Source organism: Elaeis guineensis, chromosome 1 (assembly GCF_000442705.2).
Source record: "Elaeis guineensis isolate ETL-2024a chromosome 1, EG11, whole genome shotgun sequence".
NCBI lineage: Eukaryota > Viridiplantae > Streptophyta > Magnoliopsida > Arecales > Arecaceae > Elaeis > Elaeis guineensis.
The window spans coordinates 176,990,884-177,016,364 of record NC_025993.2 but is presented as its reverse complement, the minus strand read 5'-3'; the positions used below and the strand labels follow the sequence as shown (position 1 = coordinate 177,016,364).

At 36.4% G+C, this 25,481-nt stretch overlaps 2 protein-coding genes across 6 annotated transcripts; both read left to right on the top strand.

Annotated features, from left to right (window-relative positions):
• Window positions 1-546: 546 nt before the first annotated feature.
• On the top strand, window positions 547-13,344 carry LOC105039815 (uncharacterized). 5 transcript variants are annotated; one of them, XM_073249713.1, is made up of 5 exons: window positions 561-701; window positions 9,498-9,544; window positions 10,761-11,324; window positions 11,495-11,614; window positions 11,800-13,344. In XM_073249713.1, the coding sequence occupies exons 3-5, from the start codon at window positions 10,803-10,805 to the stop codon at window positions 12,919-12,921; spliced, it is 1,764 nt and encodes a 587-aa protein (XP_073105814.1). In that variant the 5' UTR covers window positions 561-701; window positions 9,498-9,544; window positions 10,761-10,802; the 3' UTR covers window positions 12,922-13,344. The 5 variants fall into 5 exon arrangements, with proteins under 5 accessions (XP_073105813.1, XP_073105814.1, XP_010914398.1 ...); XM_010916097.4 differs by lacking the exon at window positions 561-701 and adding an exon at window positions 5,788-5,936; XM_073249712.1 differs by lacking the exon at window positions 9,498-9,544 and having other exon boundaries at window positions 547-701.
• A 167-nt stretch (window positions 13,345-13,511) lies between these two features.
• On the top strand, window positions 13,512-24,161 carry LOC105039814 (uncharacterized). The gene is made up of 9 exons (XM_010916093.4): window positions 13,512-14,237; window positions 14,363-14,473; window positions 16,388-16,449; window positions 16,547-16,783; window positions 16,872-17,039; window positions 17,204-17,253; window positions 17,367-17,499; window positions 20,274-20,311; window positions 23,779-24,161. Exons 1-9 carry the CDS (start codon window positions 14,198-14,200, stop codon window positions 23,873-23,875), a joined length of 936 nt encoding a protein of 311 aa, XP_010914395.1. The 5' UTR covers window positions 13,512-14,197; the 3' UTR covers window positions 23,876-24,161.
• The last annotated feature ends 1,320 nt before the right edge of the window (window positions 24,162-25,481 follow it).

The window sequence follows — 25,481 nt, the reverse complement described above, 5'->3', positions numbered from 1 at the left end:
TACATATTTTTTGGTAAATGGTGTTAATAAATATATTTTAATAAATATGTATTTTAAATATAGAGTAACTTGCATTAATATTTCTAAAAGTTTATAAAAAATGTAAATTTTTATGGTACAACCAAAATATATTTTTTAATTGAAAGGATAATGTTATCCTTTTATATTTAAAATGATATTGTTGCAAAAAAATATGTAATAAATTATATTTATAGTGGTGAGAAAATTTTTTTATTTATGTTCTTATTATTTATTAACTCTTGATGTAGGCATCACTATTATGAACCATAGTATCCCTATCCATATTTTTTCCTTCTATTTACATTCTAAATCTATATTAAAAATAATAATTTACTATTTTATCTTTAAAATGAAAAAAAAAAAAAAAAAACAAAACTTAGAAGAGAGATCAAAACAATCCACGATGTTTCTCCATTTGTTTTTCATAAAAAAATCATTTATAAAACTCTCACGTATGCATAGCACGCACGTGAACGACAACTAGCTACGTTTCATCATTAAAAAAAAAACAAAAAGGCAACTTATGTCGACCACTATGTTTTTGCCATTTTTATCAAAACCGTGGGTGTGGCCGCCCCAATGGCCGAGCTTCCTTGGTGAAGCGAAGCAAAACCCTCGCTTTCAATAAAAATTCACAGTATTCACTTCCAGCGCCTCGATCTCTCTCTCTCTCTCATAAGGTACGATTCGAACCATACGACCCTAGTTCTTCCTCTTCTTCAAATCGATGTCCTTCTATGATTTCCGTCCAATCTCTCTTAAATTTTGTGTGATCGTATGCTGAGAGTTAGAATTTCCCAAGCAACTTGAAGTCTTGTAGCTCTGATTTCTTCTCATAAGCACTTCTTTCATGTTATCTAGGGTTTGATACTGGTACGTGTTTTTACCTAAATCAGTAGGGTTCACATTGAATTTAGGTTAAGAATTTTCTTATTTGCTCTGACTTCTTTAAGCACTTCATAAGTAAGTTCCTTTTGTTTATGATTATATTGATTGCGCGATGCATTTGTGGAGTACGATAAGCATGTTACTTTTGTATCATTTAGGGCAAATTCCACTATCTATGAGATGTTACTATATTTTAACTATTTTAGAAAAAAAAAAAAGAAAAAAACTATTCTGTCATAGTTTTTGCAGAATGTTTTGTTTGGTTGAATTGGTACTACTAGTATATGCACCTGCAATGCATGTCAAAATGTTTTTACCATGAGCTTTTTGTAATCTGTATTCGTTGATAAATATACTCCTAGTCTTTGGTTAATGTATGTGATGCATATGACTGATCCCACTCGTAGAATTATGATTTTTGTTGTTGTTGTTGTTGTTGTTGTTTATGGATAAACATCCAGTTCTGGTTAATTGCCTGTCTGCCTGGCTTATAATGTACTCCACCATTTTTAGTTTATAGAAGTGAGGCCCCTTAGTTAATAGTCTAAACTATTAAATTTGGAGTTTTAAGGCCATTATTCACAAAAGCCAGCAGAGCTAACCTACTTTCTTGGCAAGTAGTTCTTTGACACAGTTTACATTAATCATGTAGACAACCAAAATCATGAATTGAGAGTGGAATCAACCATCATGAGGTAGCAAACATGCAACTTTCTTAGTCAGAAAGCAATGAAAATTGTGTTATATTAGACTTTGATAATCATAATAAAGTAAAGATTTGAACTAGAGCCTGCATGAGGACCTTTCCCAATTTTTGGTTCTGAATGAATGCATATTCTTCATGGTCCTACTGGCTTTTAATGATCGAAAGCTTCACGATTGTCTTAAGATAGTTTGTGCTCCTTATATGGTAATTATATCTAGCATGTACAGCATTGTTTTCTACAGTAGTTAAGATCGCCATGCCCATTTATTACACATTTCAACTTCACTTCTGAGTCCGAGTCTAGGGAATAATCAAGTCATGTGCATTAGTTTTGCTTCCTTTGGCGCATTTTTATTTTTCTTGAGTTTGGGATCAATCATTCTTGGTTAAATTGTACATGTTTTATCAATTATAACTTGTAACATGCAATGCGCCGATGAAAGCTGTAGTTTATCTTGTACCATAGACACATGAAGGTACACACTCTTTCAGCCAAACTCTAAAGTATAGTAGAAATAGCTACCATTTCTCCACCTTGTTTGTTTCGTGGAATATTGCCGAGTTTATATGCTTCTCAATCTGTTTAAAAGGCTTGTATATTCCTGAAATCATTTTTACTGTCGTCTGGTGTTGTTAAGGGGCATGCCTAAGCTATACCTGTATCACAATGCTTGCCCGGGTGCATCCTCAATGCCTCGCCTACCTCAGGCCGAGGCATCAAAAAGATGACCTTCTCTGCACCTTGCTAAGGGGCCGAGGCATAAGGCATGCTTTTAGTGCTGTCTCGATGTTTATGATGCTGAATGGTTGCAAATGTGCTGTATCTTGTGTGCTTTAATGAGCATGTGCATATGTGTTTGTCTAGTTGTTTTGTGTTTCTACGTGTATGTGTATGATTGCCTGGGGGTGGCCGAAATTATTTCGTGTTTGCATGAGGATTTTTTGTGCATTCTGTTTGTGTCTACATGTATGAAAAATTGTATATATATGTATGTTTGTACATGTATCTGTAAACATCTATGTGCAAACACATATATGAATTCATGATGTTGATCATATCTGATAATAAAACTAGTACGAACAAACACAGTGCACAAACAAAAAATCACATACAAATACACACTTACACAAGCACATGCATAGCGTGCACCTTCCTTTGCATCTTGCACCTGTGTTGCAAGAGACCTTGATGAGTTGGTGTATTCTGTGCCTTTAATGACTTTGCTGTCATCAGTAATTAATCTATCCACAGATAAAGTGTAATATGTGTGAATTATGTTGCCTCAGAGTTCTCTGGAACTTGAAACTAGTTGTTGAGGTTGTTGTGACAGGAATCTAGGGGCTGCCAATTGTCTATTAAGGATAAATTGATGAATATACACTCAAATACCAGCTTATGGCACAATTTCCGTTTGTCCATAATATCTCTTTGTTTCCCTTGCAATCCAATTCTGGGCTGGTTTGCAGTGTAAACTACTATTGGTTTTCATTGGTCTATTTAGCAAACAAACTAGCGGTATCAGTTGACTTGAGCTAGTACAAGCCAGTACAGACCTGTTGGACCTAACTCAAACAATTAGTGTGCTTTTAAGACTGATCTATGTGTGTCATTTTGAGTTATAACATTTAGAGTAAGATGTGTTTCTCTCTTTCCATTTCAACATTGGAGGAAGAAGGGCAAGAGGGAAGAAAGGGAAGAGGAGAAGAAATACAAGTTAGAAAAACAGGGTTCACTTGGAAGTGTGAAAGTGTTTAATTTATTATAGGAATGTGACGGACTCATGTACAAAGATTGTGTGCATTTGTAAGTATAATCACTAATTGATTACAAAGTCATAAAATTGCCTGCTATAGAGATTATAAGGAGGGTTGTTTTATTTTTTCTACATGTTCTGTGATGAAGTTTCCTTTCTTATTTTCTAATTTTCCTAATAGTAACATGTACGGTGGATGTAACCTTAAGATTTATGTATATATATTTTAAATTATATTAATATATATAAGGAAGAAAATTTTAGAGAATGATATGCAATAAGCCTTTTATAATAACAAACAACCAAATAAACGTTAGTATAATAGAATTAGTTTCAACTTGTCTTAGTTATTAAAGAATCAATAAAAGAAAAATAAGTAATGATAGAATGCCCAATCTTGATATAAAACAATCTCTGTATCATATGATGGTCACAATTCAAGGTTTTACCCCTTTTTTCTTTGGGAGAGGGAGGTACCAAGGTGAGGCCCTTTAGAGATTTTTTAAACTAAAACAAAAGAAATACTCGGTCTGAGTTTTTGATTGTTATCTCTTCTCTGATATTTAATGGTAGAAAATATTTGTAATTTAACAGGTAAAATTGTTGCTAGAATTCTTTCATGGTCAAATTCAAAACAGAATAATATAGTTATTTCTAGTTGTTCCTTTTTAGTCAAACCCTTAGACACCCCACAAGAGATTCAAGCTATTCTACTAAATATCTTTCCTTTATATTGGTTTTGGGTATTGAATATATGCTCCTAGCAGCAATCTTAAATCTAAATGCCACAAAAATCTAGTTAGAAGGAGATTCTCAAATTGTTGTGTCCTGGTTATTTTCTTCTAATGATGGAAAGTACGATACTAATCCTTTCGTGCTAGATTTAAAAACCTGGAGGATGAGATACTCTTCCTTTATTGTTTCCCATATTCATAGGGAGGCCAACCAACTTGCAGATTGTACAGCTCGGGTGGCTATGACAGTGGATTTTCAAATTGAAAATGTTGCTCATCTTGATAGTCATGCTATTCAAATACTTAATGCTGACGCTTATGAAATTACTTATCAAAGAGTGAGATAATAGTGTTAGTTGTATGTATAATATTGAGCTCTTCATCTATAGGTTCTATATGTTTATGACTGGTGCCACCTTACTGCTCATCCCTATTGGACATCGCTATTCTTATGTCATTGGATTTTCTTGCTACTCGAGCCCTAGATTATATGATTCTACTCAAATTCCATGCTTACAAATAAAGAGTACCTGATGGACTCCAAACTTGTAGCTCCGGGGTATATGTGCCTGGTTCCTCCACACAATGTATAGTGGTTGTTCTTACTCAGATATAAATTTAGAAACTTTATATAATGGTTCCTATGCATGCTTGGTTGTACAAGTCCCAAGGCTCCAAATACTTCATTACTCTTTTCAACTCCTACAGAACTCTCAGCTGTGATGCCGCTGACTCACATATAAATGACATATTCTTCGACTTCATGAGCCACATCTCCATGCTGATTTTTTGATTGTTGTATTCCAACATACTAACAAGGATCTATTTCATATAGTTTTCTTCTTTTGGTGTAGTCAAAATATATATTTTTTAATGTAGTCAAAATATTATGTACAGTATTACATGTTTAAATCTTGTTTTTGCTGCCTGAGCCTGCTTTTGTGCTTGCTGGCTCTAGTTTTGTTTCACCCTTGTATTTATCAGTTTTCATTGAATAAGAGTTTCACACCTTACCATATATATATATACACACTCTTGTAAATATTACTTATTACATATTTATTTTTAAAATTTCTATTCATATATCCCCTTAAATTAGTCTATTTTTACAATTATATCCCTACATATTTTTTGGTAAATGGTGTTAATAAATATATTTTAATGAATATGTATTTTAAATATAGAGTAACTTGCATTAATATTTCTAAAAGTTTATAAAAAATGTAAATTTTTATGGGACAACCAAAATATATTTTTTAATTGAAAGGATAATGTTATCCTTTTATATTTACAATGATATTGTTGCAAAAAAATGTGTAATAAATTATATTTATAGTGGTGAGAAAATTTTTTTATTTATGTTCTTATTATTTATTTACTCTTGATGTAGGCATCACTATTAAGAACCATAGTATCTCTATCCTCCTTTTTTTTTCCTTCTATTTACATTCTAAATCTATATTAAAAATAATAATTTACTATTTTATCTTTAAAATGAAAAAAAAAAATCAAAACTTGGAAGAGAGATCAAAACAATCCACGATGTTTCTCCATTTGTTTTTCATAAAAAAATCATTTATATTTTCTCTCACGTATGCATAGCACGCACGTGAACGACAACTAGCTACGTTTCATCATTAAAAAAAAAAACAAAAAGGCAACTTATGTCGACCACTATGTTTTTGCCATTTTTATCAAAACCATGGGTGTGGCCGCCCCAATGGCCGAGCTTCCTTGGTGAAGCGAAGCAAAACCCTCGCTTTCAATAAAAATTCACAGTATTCACTTCCAGCTAGCTGGCATCGTCGCCTCGATCTCTCTCTCTCTCATAAGGTACGATTCGAACCATACAACCCTAGTTCTTCCTCTTCTTCAAATCGATGTCCTTCTATGATTTCCGTCCAATCTCTCTTAAATTTTGTGTGATCGTATGCCGAGAGTTAGAATTTCCCAAGCAACTTGAAGTCTTGTAGCTCTGATTTCTTCTTATAAGCACTTCTTCCATGTTATCTAGGGTTTGATACTGGTACGTGTTTTTACCTAAATCAGTAGGGTTCACATTGAATTTAGGTTAAGAATTTTCTTATTTGCTCTGACTTCTATAAGCACTTCATAAGTAAGTTCCTTTTGTTTATGATTATATTTGATTGCGCGATGCATTTGTGGAGTACGATAAGCATGTTACTTTTGTATCATTTAGGGCAAATTCCGCTATCTATGAGATGTTACTATATTTTTACTATTTTAGAAAAAAAAAAAAAGAAAAAAACTATTCTGTCATAGTTTTTGCAGAATGTTTTGTTTGGTTGAATTGGTACTACTAGTATATGCACCTGCAATGCATGTCAAAATGTTTTTACCATGAACTTTTTGTAATCTGTATTCGTTGATAAATATATTCCTAGTCTTTGGTTAATGTATGTGATGCATATGACTGATCCCACTCGTAGAATTATGATTTTTGTTGTTGTTGTTGTTGTTGTTTATGGATAAACATCCAGTTCTGGTTAATTGCCTGTCTGCCTGGCTTATAATGTACTCCACCATTTTTAGTTTATAGAAGTGAGGCCCCTTAGTTAATAGTCTAAACTATTAAATTTGGAGTTTTAAGGCCATTATTCACAAAAGCCAGCAGAGCTAACCTACTTTCTTGGCAAGTAGTTCTTTGACACAGTTTACATTAATCATGTAGACAACCAAAATCATGAATTGAGAGTGGAATCAACCATCATGAGGTAGCAAACATGCAATTTTCTTAGTCAGAAAGCAATGAAAATTGTGTTATATTAGACTTTGATAATCATAATATAGTAAAGATTTGAACTAGAGCCTGCATGAGGACCTTTCCCAATTTTTGGTTCTGAATGAATGCATATTCTTCATGGTCCTACTGGCTTTTAATGATCGAAAGCTTCACCATTGTCTTAAGATAGTTTGTGCTCCTTATATGGTAATTATATCTAGCATGTACAGCATTGTTTTCTACAGTAGTTAAGATCGCCATGCCCATTTTTTACACATTTCAACTTCACTTCTGAGTCCGAGTCTAGGGAATAATCAAGTCATGTGCATTAGTTTTGCTTCCTTTGGTGCATTTTTATTTTTCTTGAGTTTGGGATCAATCATTCTTGGTTAAATTGTACATGTTTTATCAATTACAACTTGTAACATGCAATGCACCGATGAAAGCTGTAGTTTATCTTGTACCATAGACACATGAAGGTACACACTCTTTCAGCCAAACTCTAAAGCAAGGTTTCCTGTATCGGTATCGGTGGCCGGATCGGCCGGCCGGCGGTACGATACGGCACGCCTCCGTTCCGTTCCGAACCGAGGCGAACCGACGAAGGAAATCGGGAAAGAAAAAGAGAGAAAGAGAGAGAAATAGAGAGAGGGAGGGAGGGAGGAAGAAAAAGAAGGAAGGAGATCCGCCGGAGGCCCTCCCGCGGCGGACAAGTAGTTTGCCGACAAGTAGTTTGCCGACTTAATTAAGTGAAGTCGGCAAACCACTTGCCGACTTCGTTTTGAAAAAGCTTTTTAAAAAAAAAAATCCGAGAGATCGCCCCTGTTCCCCGCGCGGAGCCGCAGGAGGCCATTCCGCCGCCCGACGGCCATCGCTGCCCGTCGGAGGGCCTCCGGCGGCCCCTCCGACGGATCCCCTTCCTTCTTTTTCTTCCTCCCTCCCTCTCTCTCTCTATTTCTCTCTCTTCCTCTCTTTTTCTTTCCGAAAATGGCATGTATCGTTTTGCATGCCGGAACCGTCTCGGTTCCCCACCGGGACGGTTCGGCACGCCCCATACCGGGCGGTTTGGCCCGGTATGGCAAACCCTGCTCTAAAGTATAGTAGAAATAGCTACCATTTCTCCACCTTGTTTGTTTCGTGGAATATTGCCGAGTTTATATGCTTCTCAATCTATTTAAAAGGCTTGTATATTCCTGAAATCATTTTTACTGTCGTCTGGTGTTGTTAAGGGGCATGCCTAAGCTATACCTGTATCACAATGCTTGCCCGGGTGCATCCTCAATGCCTCGCCTACCTCAGGCCGAGGCATCAAAAAGATGACCTTCTCTGCACCTTGCTAAGGGGCCGAGGCATAAGGCATGCTTTTAGTGCTGTCTCGATGTTTATGACGCTGAATGGTTGCAAATGTGCTGTATCTTGTGTGCTTTAATGAGCATGTGCATATGTGTTTGTCTAGTTGTTTTGTGTTTCTACGTGTATGTGTATGATTGCCTGGGGGTGGCCGAAATTATTTCGTGTTTGCATGAGGATTTTTTGTGCATTCTGTTTGTGTCTACATGTATGAAAAATTGTATATATATGTATGTTTGTACATGTATCTGTAAACATCTATGTGCAAACACATATATGAATTCATGATGTTGATCATATCTGATAATAAAACTAGTACGAACAAACACAGTGCACAAACAAAAAATCACATACAAATACACACTTACACAAGCACATGCATAGCGTGCACCTTCCTTTGCATCTTGCACCTGTGTTGCAAGAGACCTTGATGAGTTGGTGTATTCTGTGCCTTTAATGACTTTGCTGTCATCAGTAATTAATCTATCCACAGATAAAGTGTAATATGTGTGAATTATGTTGCCTCAGAGTTCTCTGGAACTTGAAACTAGTTGTTGAGGTTGTTGTGACAGGAATCTAGGGGCTGCCAATTGTCTATTAAGGATAAATTGATGAATATACACTCAAATACCAGCTTATGGCACAATTTCCGTTTGTCCATAATATCTCTTTGTTTCCCTTGCAATCCAATTCTGGGCTGGTTTGCAGTGTAAACTACTATTGGTTCTCATTGGTCTATTTAGCAAACAAACTAGCGGACTTGAGCTAGTACAAGCCAGGACAGACCTGTTGGACCTAACTCAAACAATTAGTGTGCTTTTAAGACTGATCTATGTGTGTCATTTTGAGTTATAACATTTAGAGTAAGATGTGTTTCCCTCTTTCCATTTCAACATTGGAGGAAGAAGGGCAAGAGAGAAGAAAGGGAAGAGGAGAAGAAATACAAGTTAGAAAAACAGGGTTCACTTGGAAGTGTGAAAGTGTTTAATTTATTATAGGAATGTGACGGACTCATGTTCAAAGATTGTGTGCATTTGTAAGTATAATCACTAATTGATTACAAAGTCATAAAATTGCCTGCTATAGAGATTATAAGGAGGGTTGTTTTATTTTTCCTACATGTTCTGTGATGAAGTTTCCTTTCTTATTTTCTAATTTTCCTAATAGTTTTAATCGTTAGTTTATAACTTGATACTGACATTTATCAATTTGTACCTGTTACCATATCATGTTTTGGGCCATGATTTATGTCAAAACCAGCACCAACACTTAAGCCTCTGTTATTGGGTATCTGATTGCAGTTATTTAACCCCAAAGCAGTGAAGGCCATCGAAGACTACGATAACTGGTGGGTTTCAGATTCAAAGAGTTTGACAACTAAAAGATGTACAACATAGAAAATCATGTGTCAAATTGTTTTAAAGGATGTACAAAGCTTAGATATACGTATGATATTTCACAAACAAAATAATCAAGCTACTGCCTGACAGATAATATGAACTTTGGTAATTATCTTTAAGATTTCATTAATTATTGAGCTCTATTTTTTAAGTTTGGCATTTATATATATCTCTTTGCCCATTGTTCATTTTCTAAATGATCATCTCTGGTTCTTCATATAAGCATATTTCCATCTTTTATTTAAGTATTTTCAGAGTGCTAGCAAGTGATGCAATATTTTAGCGTCCAAAAGTTTTGACACTCCTATTATCCCAGAGACTAAGGTTTTCAGACAACACAAGTTCACATTAATGAGAATAAAAGAGAGAATCAATGAGGACTTTCACTCCCTTTCAGTTTGTCTCTGCCTGCTACTTTTTTCCTTAGAAGAAAGAGGGAGAAGAAGAGGAACAGAGAACGAGAAGGCAGCAAAGCCGAGGCATGAGCCCTTCAATACTTGTGATTTAGTAATAACAGCAAGGACTATTTCAATATCTTTTCCTTTCTTTTCAAGTTAGGGCTTTGCCTCCTACTTCCATGGGTAATAATTCAGTCGAATTGTGTTGCATTAGCTTTTTACATATTGCAATTAAAAAATGCTTTTGGGGTATCACATGGCAATGTGCCATTGTATGGCTGACCAAGATCTGGAATATTCGTGAAAAACATTAAGTGGACCTATAGTATGTAAAGCTCATCTTCAAAATGAATAAGCTTAATCTAGAACTGGGCATCCAATTTGTTTCCTTATCATATTATGTTTTTTATGTTTTTTTTTAAAATATCTCGTCTTGTAAATTGGAGAATTTCTTTTCTTAATTTTGTAATATATTGTTAGTGGGTCCTGAATTTTGTGACTGTTTGGAGTGAAACAAAGTTCTGTCACTTTCTGGAATACTATGTCATGTCATTACTGGACAGAGTCTGATATTTAGTTTCATTGTTCTTATCTGGCATTGCTCTTGTACATTTACTTCCCATTAATCTGTGTTGAAAAATATTAACTGGCAAGAGAATGAGCAGTCATAGTTACCCTGAGTATTAAACAATTGTGTGTCGGTTTTAATGTCAAGTATGATTGAAGCGTCCCTTTCATTGAAGTTGATTGAGATATTCTGTTACAGGTTCTCCATTATGCCTGGCAGTCATAGCTAGCAGATTAAACTATGGCCCCAGGAAGTAACAAGAGAAAAGGTGGGAACACTGGTGAAGTATCACAAAAAGCATCATCTGAAACAAGAACCTCCAAAGCACTGAAGCCTGAGACAAAAATTGCAAAGAAAGATCCAAATCAGAGCTTGGCCAAAATAAAAGAATCTGAAGGATCTCCAAAGGCTCAAGTACAACCTGAGAATAAGAATGAAGACTACAAAAACAAAGAAAAATATGTGGCCAATAGAAAGGAGAATGGAAAGACACAGGGAAAGGACCAAGGAGACCAAAATGATGAAGAGAAGCTTGGTGGGCTGATATTCATGTGCAATGGAAAAACCAAACCTGATTGCTTCCGTTACATGGTCATGGGTTATCCACCAAACCAGCAAGAGCTTGTAAAGAGTATCAAGCTTGGTCTAAAGCTCTTCCTATATGATTTCGATCTTAAGCTTTTGTATGGCATCTATAGGGCATCATCTGCAGGTGGGATGAAACTTGAGCCATCTGCTTTTAATGGGTCCTTCCCTGCACAGGTACTACTTATTTAGCATTTCATATCTGTAGTACCATTTCAGAGTAAATACTGCTGAAAATAAACCAACTCATACATTCAGAGGCACATGGCAGACTGCAGAATGATATTAAGCACTGTTCTCTTAGTTTCCTTGTGAAATCCTCTAACATCCACCAAAAATTTTGACAGGTCCGTTTTGAGGTTCACATGGATTGCTTGCCTCTGCCAGAAAGTGTTTTTAAGAAGGCAATCAAGGACAATTATGAAGGCAACAAGAATAAGTTCAAGATTCAACTAACTGTCCAGCAAGTGAGTAACAAAATCTTTTCAGAAATCATGAATCAAGCAGTTATCTTAGCTGCTCATTTACTTTCTTGACTTTATTTGATCATGGACCTTTTCTTTCCCCCTTCTTTTTTTTTCCCTCAATTTCATATCAGGAATACTTCCTTCATAGGTTTGTCGGACAGTAAGTTTGATGTGACATTTTACAGGTGAAGAAGCTCACTGTGTTATTTCGCCCTTCTCCTAAGCTCCAACCGAATATTGAGGTTCATGCTTGTACTCCACATCCAGCTCCAGTCCCTGCACCACTGAGGACTACTAGGCCGTCAATAGAAGCACCTCTGCATCTGCACCAAGAGACATTGGCCAAGGGTCCATATGGCCTTGATAAAGCCAGCAGCTACTATAATGCACCCCCTTACAAGGAGACTCCACCAAGTGTGTCTATTGTACATGATCTTCTTTCTCGCACTGAAGAGTATCGAGAATATGGTCTCAAGCAAGATCCCCCAATGCCTGCTCCTGCTTCCATGTCAAACTTGTCCCATGGAACCCAGGATGCTGCACCACCAAGGTCCTTTATACCAACCGTAGAAGCTTCGCTGCATCCATACCCAGAAACATTGGCCAGAGGTCCATATGCTTTTGATGAAGCCAGGAGGTATTATATGCCACCTTCACACCTACAGACCTCTTCAGCGTCAAGTGATTTTGTTCGACATGATCCACTTTCTCTGACTGATGAGTATCGGACATATGGTCTGACGCGACAACTGCCTTCACACATACAAACCTCCTCAGCACTTGATGATTTCGTTCAACATGATCCTTGTTCTCTGACTGAGGAGGAGTATCAGAAATATGGTCTGAAGCGAGAACCTCGGATGCCGGTTCCTGCTTCCTCCATCTCTGCTCCTTTGACGTTAGACATGTCCCCTGGAAACAGGGATCCTAATTATCCTTTTGAAACTGTGCCATGTCAATCTAGTAGAGCGCTATATCAAAATCCTTTGGATTATCAGATGGATCTCTTCCAGAATAGAGTGGATGAGACAGAGTATAATTTGCTGACAGTGGCCGAAGCACCAGTTTCTAAACCAGCATCTCATCTTACCCACTTGTATGGTGTATCCAGGAGAGGTGAGGTTGAATATGGAGAGCGGGTCATCGAGCCTGAAAGATTGCATTCTACTCATGCGGCAGATGCTTTCTCAGATAACAGCCAGAGATATCAACATCTAGATAGCAGGGCTGAAGTTCAGTTCCTGCCTGTGTCATCCCGATACTCCTTTGCTGGCCTTCTTCTTCACACAGATAAGTCTTCGAGGTAGCCTGAAATAGGAAGATCCTGCCATTTCTTAAAGACTGGAGGCATTTGGTGCAATGTCTTATCACATGCCAATGCCAAGCACTCTGCTTATAGAATGATGTAGGTACTGGTACATGCTCAAAATGTAGTATTCTATACTAAATCATGAGATGACTGAGCCCCCACATTTGTTCTGTTAGCAATATTTATGGCTGCAAGTTTCTCATCTGCTGTGTCAGTACTAAAAGTGTGCTTATAATTTTTATTGGGAATTTTATCATTCAGTCTGTTGGCAGAAGTTGCCAGTATGCTTGTTACATTTAGTCTGATCCTGTACTGCAATTGTCTAATGGAGTATGAGTGGTCAGCCAACATATTACATAAAAATCAATTAAAATTGTGCTTATGGCTTGGATATGAAAATTGAATCTGTACATTTCATGAATGCAATAGACTTTCTGTTGCTGTTTGTTGACTGTGCTTCTCCATTGAATGCATACCAAGGGGTTATTTTGTTGACCAGTTTTAGTAAAATAGATTCACAGATGATCTAAAATGAATCGGTTTCACAAAATGGCTATTTGCTTTTCCGGGAGACTTGCTCTACTAAAATTGGCAAGTCATTGAACCTGAAAAATGTACAGAAGTTTTATAAAAATAGGTCTTTTCTCAGTTTTCATGAAATCTGCTTCACAAAAAAAAAAAATCATGTTTTATTATTATGTGGTTTAGAAAAACCTAGGGGCATCCAATCAGCCGGAGGTAACATCCAGGGACAAATTTAATGTCTTCTCATCGTCAAAGCCATGGATGCGTGCGTGTAAATACTGATTGGAGAACAATAACATTCATTGGTTTTGAGCCTCTGCTCTCCAAGTTTGACATGCCGTGTTTTTTGCCCCTATTGACGCTTTCTTTGTGGAGCCCCTGGAGGATTGACGGCGTCAGCAATTTCCAACCCATCCCGTCTCGAAAATTTAGCCCAAATAAAACCTAGTCAAGGACCCAACGAATCCAACCGTCCAAGACCAATCCAACCACCCAAGAGCCGTCATCTTACGGCGTTAGATATTTTTTCTTCGTTTTTATTATATAGTTTGCTGTTTGCTCATAAATTTGAGACAGATAATGACAATTATGTCTTAAGGGTCGTTAACGGCGTCATCAAATCCGGGATATGGCGTGTGGGTATGGTGACGCAGACCAAACCGTTTCCCCCAACCTGCCCCTGTCCGGTGGAAGAATAACGAAAACGAGAGGGAGGAATAGCGAGGCCATCTTCTTATCAAAGTGGAGGAATGGGGAGTTCCGAGCCTCCAAGATCATTTCCATCCGGAGGTACGCTTATCCGAATATCGATATTACTTGTTATGTATTTCTTGAAATAGGAATAATTTGAGCCACCGTGTTTTTTCATATGTTTAAAGCTTTTTTTTTGCGCGCAATTCTTGGATGATTTGCAGGGCTTATGGAAAGTGAAGGGAAGCAGAGATCTGACGTGCCGTATGCCCTTTACCATTTCTCCACCAGTGGTGCAGCGGTTGCTGTTGCTACCACTGTCACGCATCCTCTAGGTTTTTTTTTTCCTTTTTTCTTTTTTGTCTTCCTATTTTAGCATCTTGATTTGATTCCATTTTCTTCTGGATGTCATATGAAGTGGATTGGTCTAGTGATGGATAAAGATATCTAGATTTTTCGGAATTCCTAAACGAAGAATAAATGTTAGGATTGGTACGACTTTTTGAGATTGAAACCACCTTTAATGCACTTGAATGATATGAATCTCCACAATGCCTTGTAGGAATGGTTATGGATGGGAATAAAGTGTGGATACTGTGAATTAGGGTTACGTGCGTATGAACTTTTTTTTCTTTTTTATAGACGACCATTATTTTATAGGATTGATATAGCTTTTCATGTTTTCATATTGTTTTTGATTTTTAAGAAGATACCTATCTACACTGCTTATTCATATTTCTTTTCATATATTTTGGGAGGGGCTATGGTAATTCAAATTTCCACCACAATTTGTACAGATAGTTTGTTGATGATGCCCAAAGTGTCTACTTAAATCATTTTATATCTTTGTTTTCTTTTTCTTTATTCTTTTTCTTCTTCTTTTTGATTCCCAATGATAATCTGAACCTTTTAACTATTTTTTCATGCTGTGGAATGTTCAAGAAACTTCTGGTTATATGAGAAATATGATTACAAGTGCACGTTGGCATGGATATGTACATAAATTTTTAAAAATTGAATCTGAATAATCAAAAGCCATTGAATAAATACTTTTTTTGTGGGCGCGCGTGGGTGAGAGTATAATATTATTAGACATTGACTGCTAATTATAATTTACTTAGACAAGTTTAGAGAAGATTTATCTCCAAAATTGCCTACATGACATGGCAAAACTTTTTTAGAACCTTTTAGAAAGCAAAAGGACTTGTCTTGGGATATTTCAAAAATTCTTAATTCCATCGTGATTGTCTGGAAAGTGGAAATTGTTGTGAAGTATTTATATGATAAATACCAACACATCCAGGTGAATCAATGGAAGTCTTATGATTGAAGTCTTTGTGCTGGGCACAAAAGACTGGTGGCTACAAAATTTTTGTCGAGTGATGGCTTAAACACTACTTTGATATCAAGAACCAAAGAAGTCAAATTCATGAAATGGACGGGAAGCATATGTTTAGCGAGTTCGCATCATTGTTGACTTCGTCAATGCTGACAATATTTAAAGAAGGGAACTTGTGCTGATTTTGTCCATACTTCCTAGTGTACTAGATATCGAGTGGAATTAGACATAAGTAAATGATGTTGCATAAAGTAGGAGCAAGACTTAAAAATAGAAGGCCTGCCTCAGTTATTAGATTTTCTAAAGACTGATTTCAATGACATTGTACCTTGGTCACTGAAATTTAACAAAGGCAAACATCATCTTGCTGTATGTTGATTGAAGATTTCAAGTTACATTTGTAAAGCTGAAAGAAGTGAAAATGGGTCACAAAAGTGCACAGAGTGGAGCAATGTTACACAGGCCTTATGTCCAGCTCAATTTTCTATGTTGGCCACATATAGGCGAGTCTGATACACATCCAACAGTGTGGATACTTAACAAATTCTTGTTTTGCAAAGCCTAAAGACTGCTTAAGGTTTGGGCTCTTAGCTATGAGTTCAACCCACCATAATGACACTGGAAAGGAGCTCTTGCAATTGGAGCTTGGTTAGGGATAGAGGTACTAAAAAACTTTTAGAAATGTCATCTGACACGTGTATATATTTTGGCTGATTATACTATTGGTTAGAACTGTAACTCCGGCATTTTAAGTTTTTTGAGGCATATAGAAGATAACATGCTAAATATTTTTTTTAGTATTTTTTTTCTTTTTTTTTTTTAATATTTAATATCCCTTGTTTGAAATTGTATATACCAAATGAAAAATCTTACCTGCTGATACATGTATAAAATGAAACTGGTGGTGCAGATGTTCTCAAAGTTAGACTTCAGATGCAGCTTGCCGGCCAAAGAGGGAACTTGATTGGGATGGTATCTTTCCATGGCTACTAGCTGTCTCATCAAGCTATTAGATTTCTTTCTTCTGATATTGGAGATAGTTGCTAAACACAATCTTTGAAACCTGCAGGGAGAACTTTCTGCACAAATAATTAAAAGCGAAGGCCCTAGGGCACTATATTTGGGCCTTGGACCTGCATTGACTAGGTCTGTCCTTTATGGAGGTCTTAGGTTAGGCTTATATGAGCCTTGCAAATGTATTTGTGACTACATGTTTGGATCAACTAATTTTCTTGTGAAGGTTGCATCTGGAGCATTTTCTGGTGCCATAGCAACTGCATTGACCAATCCAACGGAAGTCTTAAAGGTAGAATACTGCACACTGTCAATTCTATGGAACTGTTGTGATAATCCCTACATAATGGAGAATTCTCTTTACCTGTGCATGTATGCAGGTGAGGCTGCAAATGAACTCAAACACCAGAAGGGGCCCTATTAGAGAGATGCATAAAATCATGTCAGAGGAGGGCATAAGAGCACTTTGGAAAGGTGTTGGCCCAGCAATGGCCAGAGCTGGTTCTTTGACTGCATCACAGATGGCAACATATGATGAATCCAAGCAGGTTTAGCTCTTCATCGGATGCACCCCACCCTTCTTTCTCTACTTATTAGCAGGCATTTTACATTGTTTTAAATATTTAATTGAATAATATATTATTCTTTATCCCTTTTTTTAACTCAGGCTTTTGCTTTTGTAGATAACTTCATTTACTTTCCTCTGATTCAGGCCTTGCTCAAATGGACACCTCTTGAAGAAGGTTTTCATCTACATCTCATGTATAAGGAATTCCTGGTTATTCTTGTTGTCTAGATCTGTGAATTATACTCTGAAGCTGCTTTTAGATTAGAATGCTGAGAAATAACTAACATCAGTCTATGCCTTTTTGAAGCTCAAGTTGCATAGCTGGAACAGTCGGAACCCTAGTAACAGCACCCATCGACATGATCAAAACCCGCCTTATGTTGCAACAAGAACCCACGGGTGTCAGAAGTTACAGAAATGGATTCCATTGTGCTTACCGGGTATTAAACACAAATGCTTCATGATGCAAAGTTTTTCTGCACATTGAGCAATATTTCTCATATACATTTTGTGTCGAATATCAAGTATAAGTTGGTACAATCTTGTAGTCTATTCGTTTTATTTGCCAGTTAGGGGCCTAGCCTCATTTTATCAGGTCTGTGCAATGATAAAATTTTGTATATAGAGAAATATGAAGCCATCATCATCGTGCCATGATAAAATTTTGTATCTAGATAAATATGAAGCCAGCATCATCGTACAATCACAGCAACCCACCTGGGCAGCTAGCACATTTACATGAAAAATTATACAGCATTTCATAATCATTAGAAGTTACAGGTCTGCAATCATAATGCTTGATTAAAAGGTAATTCAAAAACATCAAATTGTTTGATTTGTAATTCCTGATTTTCTTTTTCAGAATTAGGAATTGGAACAAAAGTGGGATCAAACCCAAAAGCCAATACTGGCTTTAACACTCACTGGCTTCCTAGAACTCAGATATTTTTGGGTTGCAAAATACCTTCACCCAGAGTATAATGGGCATTGAGATCAAGTAATAGAGATCTACTAAGGATGTGAACAGTATCAACAATTCTTACATGGTTATTTTAGTCCATCCAAAAGCCAACAAATTGCTATGAGTTTAACAAATGTGTTGGATGTCACAAATGTAAAATAACGATGTATGAATGATTACAAGATAGCTATGTTGCATGCTGAGGAGTCTTAAATTTATACTTACCTGTGAAAGCATTAATGGGTTTCCTCTTGAATTTGTAGTGTAGAATTCCTAAGTAAACCATATAATTTACATTTCTGGAGAAATATATTTGATATAGATAGAGTCACTAGATGTTCTATTATACATTTTATATGAATTAGATTCATATCTGTCATGCTAATGAGGGCAACATTAAAGGAAGCAACAGATAAATTAATCTTGAGGTGTAGGGAGGATGGATCACCATTTGCATCTTCCCTGATGAAGAATGAGTTGTTATCTGGGAATTTTTAACTAAACATTTTTTTTTTTTTTGGCCTTTGTTGATCTTAGACCAAAAACAGTGAAGTGTTGAAATTAGATTGACAATCAATCTTACTGCAAAAGGCTTAAGTTTGCTCTCATTTGAGAAAACCTTAAAGCCCATTTCCAGTGTCTTCTTGTAGATGTGATTTCAACAATTTATTCTTTAAGTAACATTCTGTAATTTTTGAAGAAAATTAAGAAAAGTGTTGTAATGCATGTCAACAATCTAATTTTGGGCCGGTGGTGCCTGAGCCCACTATATGGCTAAAAATACATTACTCATCTAATAGCCATGTACATCGTCACCTGTTATATTGAATAGAAATTCTACATGCAGTACACATATCCCCCTCCTAAAACTTGAGGCAGATTGCAGATTGTATTTGCATCTAATAATTTGTCATTTGTCAAGGAAGAAGCAGTGATGCTAAGCATGAAACTTCAGGAAGACTATATATAAATACACAGATATATGCATGTTTGTGTGCATGTATGTATGTTGATAGAATAGCCATAGTTAATAAAATATGAAATCCATTTTACAATGGTGCTGGAGGTTGGACAGGCTATAGATGATATCAAAAGTGCAGCAGTTTGTGTTATTTTTTTATCTTTTGTGCTATAATGGATGACTTTATTAGGCATTTGCTTATGTTCTTCCTATTGAAGTGGTTAAGCTAAAACTCTACAGCTGCTCACTTATGGCCCTCCTTGTGACATGGTTAGCATTTTCTGTTAGTTACTGGGCATCTGTCTTGTAGAGCAACATGTTTTAAATTGGCTTTGTTCATCTTTTAAATGATATCAGATCATTTAAAACTCATGGATCACTTCTTTCAAAAATTATCCACATAGAGACAGAGTCTTATGATGATATGCTATCACAAAAAGTTTGCCATCCACATGATCTATCTAGAAGGTTAGAGATAGTATCATCCAAGGATTAAAGTACAAATCTTTATCAGTCCAAATCATCCATATAAGATCGTATCAATAAGGTACCACATCCATATGGTTGCGACATTGATTTACATGGTATTTTACATCTATTTTGTTGTGCAAACACCAAGAGACATACCCTCTCTTAAGAGTTCAGTATTGTACCATACTGGTCCATACCACAACGGTAAAGGTTCCGGATCATGACTTCAATCGTACTACTGTCCTAAAATAATTATTTCTCTTCCCCATGCTGGCATGAATATTACCTGATTGCCTCATGGTTTGGCTTGCGGCTTCCTATCACAATTTAAGTCTTGTATTCATGGGTTTACCCAACCAGGTTTTTCTCAATTACCTCTATGCAATCCATACACTACATATATCATTTAAGACTGACTAGCTGAGCGAGTGAAACCATTGCTTTAAATTTTTTCAGCATCCATGCTTAGTTGGGAGCCAAATCAAGATAAAGAGTGATTCTTTCCTTCTTTGCTTTAAGACATCTAAAATACTTAACTTTTTTGTTGTTGATCTTAAAGGGAGTAGACTGAAATGCTTATAATGTTTTTGGTTGTATCTTCTGTAAAATTGTGATTCTGATCTAGCATATAGTGCAAGATGAACTTTTTGCGAACAGCCCATGCTTTTTCCCCCTCTTTTAATTGGTTTTGTTCATAATTCTGAAGTATCTTCTTCTTAAGATTCAAGATGAGGAAAAAGATGCTTATGGTTTTGTTGAGCTCTTACTTCTTTTTTGTCTCCTTATTTTGTTTTTTGGTTGGGTTGTTGGGTTGCTTTCAGGTTGTGCTTACGGAGGGCTTCAGAGCACTTTATAAAGGGTGAGGATCATTTGCTAACTTTATCAAACATCAGAGTATTTGATGCAAATATTGATGGCACACAAGCATTCTTGGGTGTGCCTGATGCTGAATCAGTTTTATTTATATAATTTGGTGAATTTATCATTGCTGGTGTTGAACATGGTTGTACTGCTTTAACCTAGCCATCTGAGCTTTATTTTTTCATGATTGCCATTTTTCTTGTGTAATGTCTTGCTAAAGTATGTACACCATATCAAATCATTTAAACATGTTATGTGTAATGATTTCAATTGAAGACCTACAATCAATTCTCTTAAAATTCATTACCATTGGCCTTAATAAGTTTGTATTTTCTTCCTTTGAATTATCTTAAAAATTGGGTGGGTTCTCCCTCCTTGTTCTCCCAGAAAAAGGGGAAGACACAACTTATCAAGTTTCAAACCCATTTTTGTTATCCTATTCTATCATGTTCTTGACTTGAAACATAGAAATTAAGATAACAAAATAGGAATTTAAAAGGATTGGAAATCTTTAAAACTTTAGTAAAGAACCATGTAAATATGATCCTCGTCTTTGCACAAAGCATACAGTGATGAAACATGCTGAGAGATGGTCAAGTAGTTAATTTGCCACTATGACAGAGAAAGGAAGGCATATATGGACATGCCATATGTTGCAGGTCAAGAGCAGACTGCTGAGGGAAGGGATCAAAGTTGTAAATGAAGGAATGGCCACATGAGTAAAAAATAACCACTTTAGTTTCAACAGTACCATTTTGTGAATAGAGTTCATCAAGTTCTTCTCCGGTCAATTCATATCCCAATAAGGATTGCTCCCTTGATTGACAAGAACAACTTCCTTATTTAGCATGAATATTAACTTTCTAAGATATCTAAAATTTGCTTGCTGGACAAACCCAATCTGAGAATCCAAACTGGCATATGAGAACGACCGAGTTCAAGAGAGAAATAGCAGAGTTCCTATGGTTTTTTTTTCAAAAAAAATTGTGTTGGTTTGTGGGGGGGGTGGTGGTGTTGTGGTGCAGGCATGGCCCCAACTGATCCCCTGGCTCTACCTCTGTTAAGTTAAATTTAAGAAATGAGGAATCAACTGATCAAGCTTCAGATAGTGTTGACAACTTAATATAATTAGATGTATTTGTAACTAAAGGCATTTGAGTTTTAGAAATTATCCATTTAAAAAATAACGGAATGATTCCATTTTATCATTTACTGCTATGCTTTGATTAAACTGTTCAATTATAAAGAAACAATGGATTCTACTTGAGAAGAAAAGAGGGGAGAAATACTCCAGGCTTTGTTTGTCGTATCTCTTTTGGCACCCCAAATGATCATTCCTAGTGATATCCTTGGAGGCTGAACTGCCAAATTCCTCCAGATCAGTCCATTTCAATTTTCAATCTCATCTTTCCTTTTCAGGAGTGTGTCTGCAAATGACATAGACATTGTTATCTCATCATGAATGAGATCAAAATTCTCATTTGCAAAAAATAGGATAAGCCTTGTTTTTTTTTTTTTTTTTGCAATGTTGATGGTTGTACTATGTGAGAATTATGTGAGAAATATTTACAGAGAGACCTTCATGGATAAAGTTCAATTTTGATTTATTTAGATACAACTGATGGACTGAATACTTGGTATCATGATTATAAAGGGTCGGTCAGTTTATGGTTTTTTTAATTCTCTTGTGGTAACTCTTAGTTATCTTTTTCCAGTAAGAAACTGAGGAGTTAGACACATTCTTTGATGTATTTAGTCATGGTAAACATGCATGCTAACAAGAGTTCACTTTAGAACGAAGTTGGGATGAGATCTCCCTGTTAGCAATTTATGGTTTTCCCATCTTTTCAGGTGCTTTCTTCTGCTTGAGTCTTGTCTGTCTGCTCTTTAAATGTATCTTCCTTCAGGACCTTTTATAGCATTCTATCATTTTTATTACCTTCTAAGTTGGTCACAAAATAACTTTATGGAGTACATCTGCCAAATATTTTTTATGTTTTCTTCAAAATTTCCACAACTAAGTAAGAAGTAACGCAAACATTGGGCAGTTTATTAAAATGAAGGCTATCCTGAACCCTATACTGATTTGGAAGGATATGGATGAAGGGATTTGGGAAATGGGAACCTTGAAAACAAGAAGCAACAACAAATGTGGCAAGCCAGTGAGACTTGGGTCCTCCAGTTGGTGCCCATCTCCCTTGCATATGTGCTGAGGAAATTTCAGGGTCCAAACAGAGAAGGTGGTACTCCAACCATACTTTTCAAAAACAAAAGAAGAAGGTAAGATGTATAATAGTGGACTTTACCTGTCTGCTGATTGCATCAAAAAATCCCATTATGTTAGAGCGGTAAATGCCTACAATTCACAAATGCAATAACTGGAGTTAGTTTGTTATTTAGCATGCCGCAGGGTCAATAATGTTGGCAACTAGGGTCTAAATTTTGCTTGGCATGCAACAATGACCATGATATTTTCTTGGTTGAGACCCTTTCTGTTATGATTAGATAGGAGGTGTTGACATGCTATTTTTATTCGTCTCTGGAAACAGTATGGACCTGAAAATTAGTAAAAAAGGAAAGACATCTGATTAGAATGGTGTCATATCATTGTAGATGGGATGGCAACTTTGATAAACAAATAATTTTCTAAATGAAGATAGTTGAAGATTTCCATCATTATCAGGATATGGTCCTATGTGCTAGATCCTCAGGCCAATCAAACTGACTTGTTATTGGCTATCTGACCTGAGTACCATAACTACTGTGGATTTCTCCTTATTGTTTGACGAAGTTGTTGTCTGCCTCTTGATTGGCATTTTATTTTGATCCATGGCCCATGCATAAATGTATATAAATCAGGTATAGAAACAGGTCTAAGTCCTATGTGCAAAAAGTAGCCGAACTGTTTGCAAGACTACTTATAAAGTGGCTGTGTGAGGACCAATCATCAGATGGCGGTCAATGAAAGAACTGGGTGTCAATTTCCCCTGGTTCTTTTTGACCACATGCCTGGATGGTTTAACCTGAAAGCATGGGTTAATTCATGGTGAAGCATGCTTTTTATTTATATGAACCCAATGACAGAACTATTATGTATGTCTCTCAGAAATTTAAGTACTATTATCTGTGGATAAGTACCAGTAAAAGCTTACTCTTTCCACTTCTTGGCAGAGCATACCCTTACCCAACCTAAGCTAGTTAATCATTTTATTTCCTTTATTTATTCATCTGCCATACATTGTCTACTTTCTTTTGAACTTTCATTTATCCTTGATGGGCGTGAAGACATACCTTCTGTTATATACAATCGGCAAATATTGCTGCCTGAATGCTGTCTAAGAAAACTCAAAAGAAACTGTTGCTTGAATAAATTAAGCTGGTTGAAATAATTCCTTTTCAATTTGCACCCTTTACATTTGAATACTTGTGTAATAATTTCTTTTGCATCCATATTTTATGTATCAGAGGTTTTGCTACCTTTGCAAGATTAGGTCCCCAGACCACAATCACATTCATTGTCTGCGAGAAGCTACGAGAAGTTGCTGGAATGAAGGCCATCTAATTGTGGTGGATATTCCAAGTTAATCTACTGCCACTTTCCGGATGTGAGCTCGTCGATACATTCTAACAAGTAATGCCACCATTCCTTCCATGTTTGCATTCAGAGGCCACACCAGATCCATCATAGATACGCTGGCTTAATCATTCTTCAATGGTCGTCTTTCCTTTACCAATTTGGTTTGTAATTTATATTGCATTATCTGATTTGATCATTCAACTTGAGTTAGTTATTGTACATGGCATTCATCATTCCAAGGAAATAAAAAATAAATTCAGCTGTTATGACATCCATTTGATTACCTGAGGAGCACTAACTCGAGAACAAGAAACTTCAGCTACTGAACAAAATCTTGGTCTGGCCAACTGATGAAATCTCCTGGTTAAGCCGAGAAACAACTATGGTAAAATCAGCAGAAGTGGAATCACTTGAGCTAACATTGTTCAAAATTATAGGAGATTCTGTCGCCTTATTTCTAATTGCATTTGGGCTAGCCACTCGAAAGGGCAGCCTTGAGATTGTGCATTGTTATATTTGAAGCAAAAATTTAATGCAGGAGCAAAATGGTAATTTTAAATTTTTTTCAAAATTACTATTTTACAGCAAAATTATTAATTAATCTCATTAATTAATACTAATTAACCCTACACTAAGATCTAAATATGATACAACAGCATGCATTTAAATTTGAAATTCAAATTTGAATCAGTAAACGTTTTACAGTACTGTGTTCAGAACACATCACCTTTTGCGGGTAGTCGATCACCGTAATTTGATCACCGTCGGAGGGCTTTGATTGTCATGTCGCAGCCACCCAACTGTCTGGCCTCTGTGGATCGTCCACACGAAGCTCCCGTCTGATCAGCTCGTTACGAATGCTAGTTCGTGATTTCACCCTTTTGATGGCAGATGTTGATTGAACTCCTTCGATCGATGTGTGCCGACTTCTCGGATGCTCCGGATCGTCTGCACAGTTACTTGAGAGGCTGATAGATCTCTCTCTGAAATTTGGTGGACTCACGACACTCATGGCACACCAATCTCACTTCCCGAACCCTAGGTAGAAACTCTAGGGTACACACCAAAAATCCTGCGCCCAATTTTCTCTCTTTTCTTTCTTTTTCTCTCGGAAGGTTTTGGACCTTCACCTTACGTAGAAGCCTTCCTCACGCCCCAAAGTTTCTCTCCTAATTTTTCTACGCACGTCCCACCTTTCTCTTCTTTTTAAAACAACGTCGAACGTGTCTTATCCGCGTGAGAGGATAAAGACAAGAGGTTACACATTTGAATTCAAATCAAATTTGAATTCAAACGAAAACCAACTTATCCCTATCCTTTTGGGCGTGAGAAGAGAAGGGGCGTGGCTCTTTGTGCGTGAAAAAGTTTCACGAGAAACCTTTTCTCGTGTAAGTAATGTGGCGCACAAAATGGATAAGGATGAAAGGGCAAGTGATAAGTTATCCATTCAAATTCAAACATGCTTTGAATTTGAATGGCTAACTAATTAATTTATCCATCCATATGGCGCACAAATGAGGACGTGGGGAAGGGTTTTACGTGAGAAAAATTTCACGAGAAGTTTCTTCTCGTGAATTCAAATGGGTGCAAG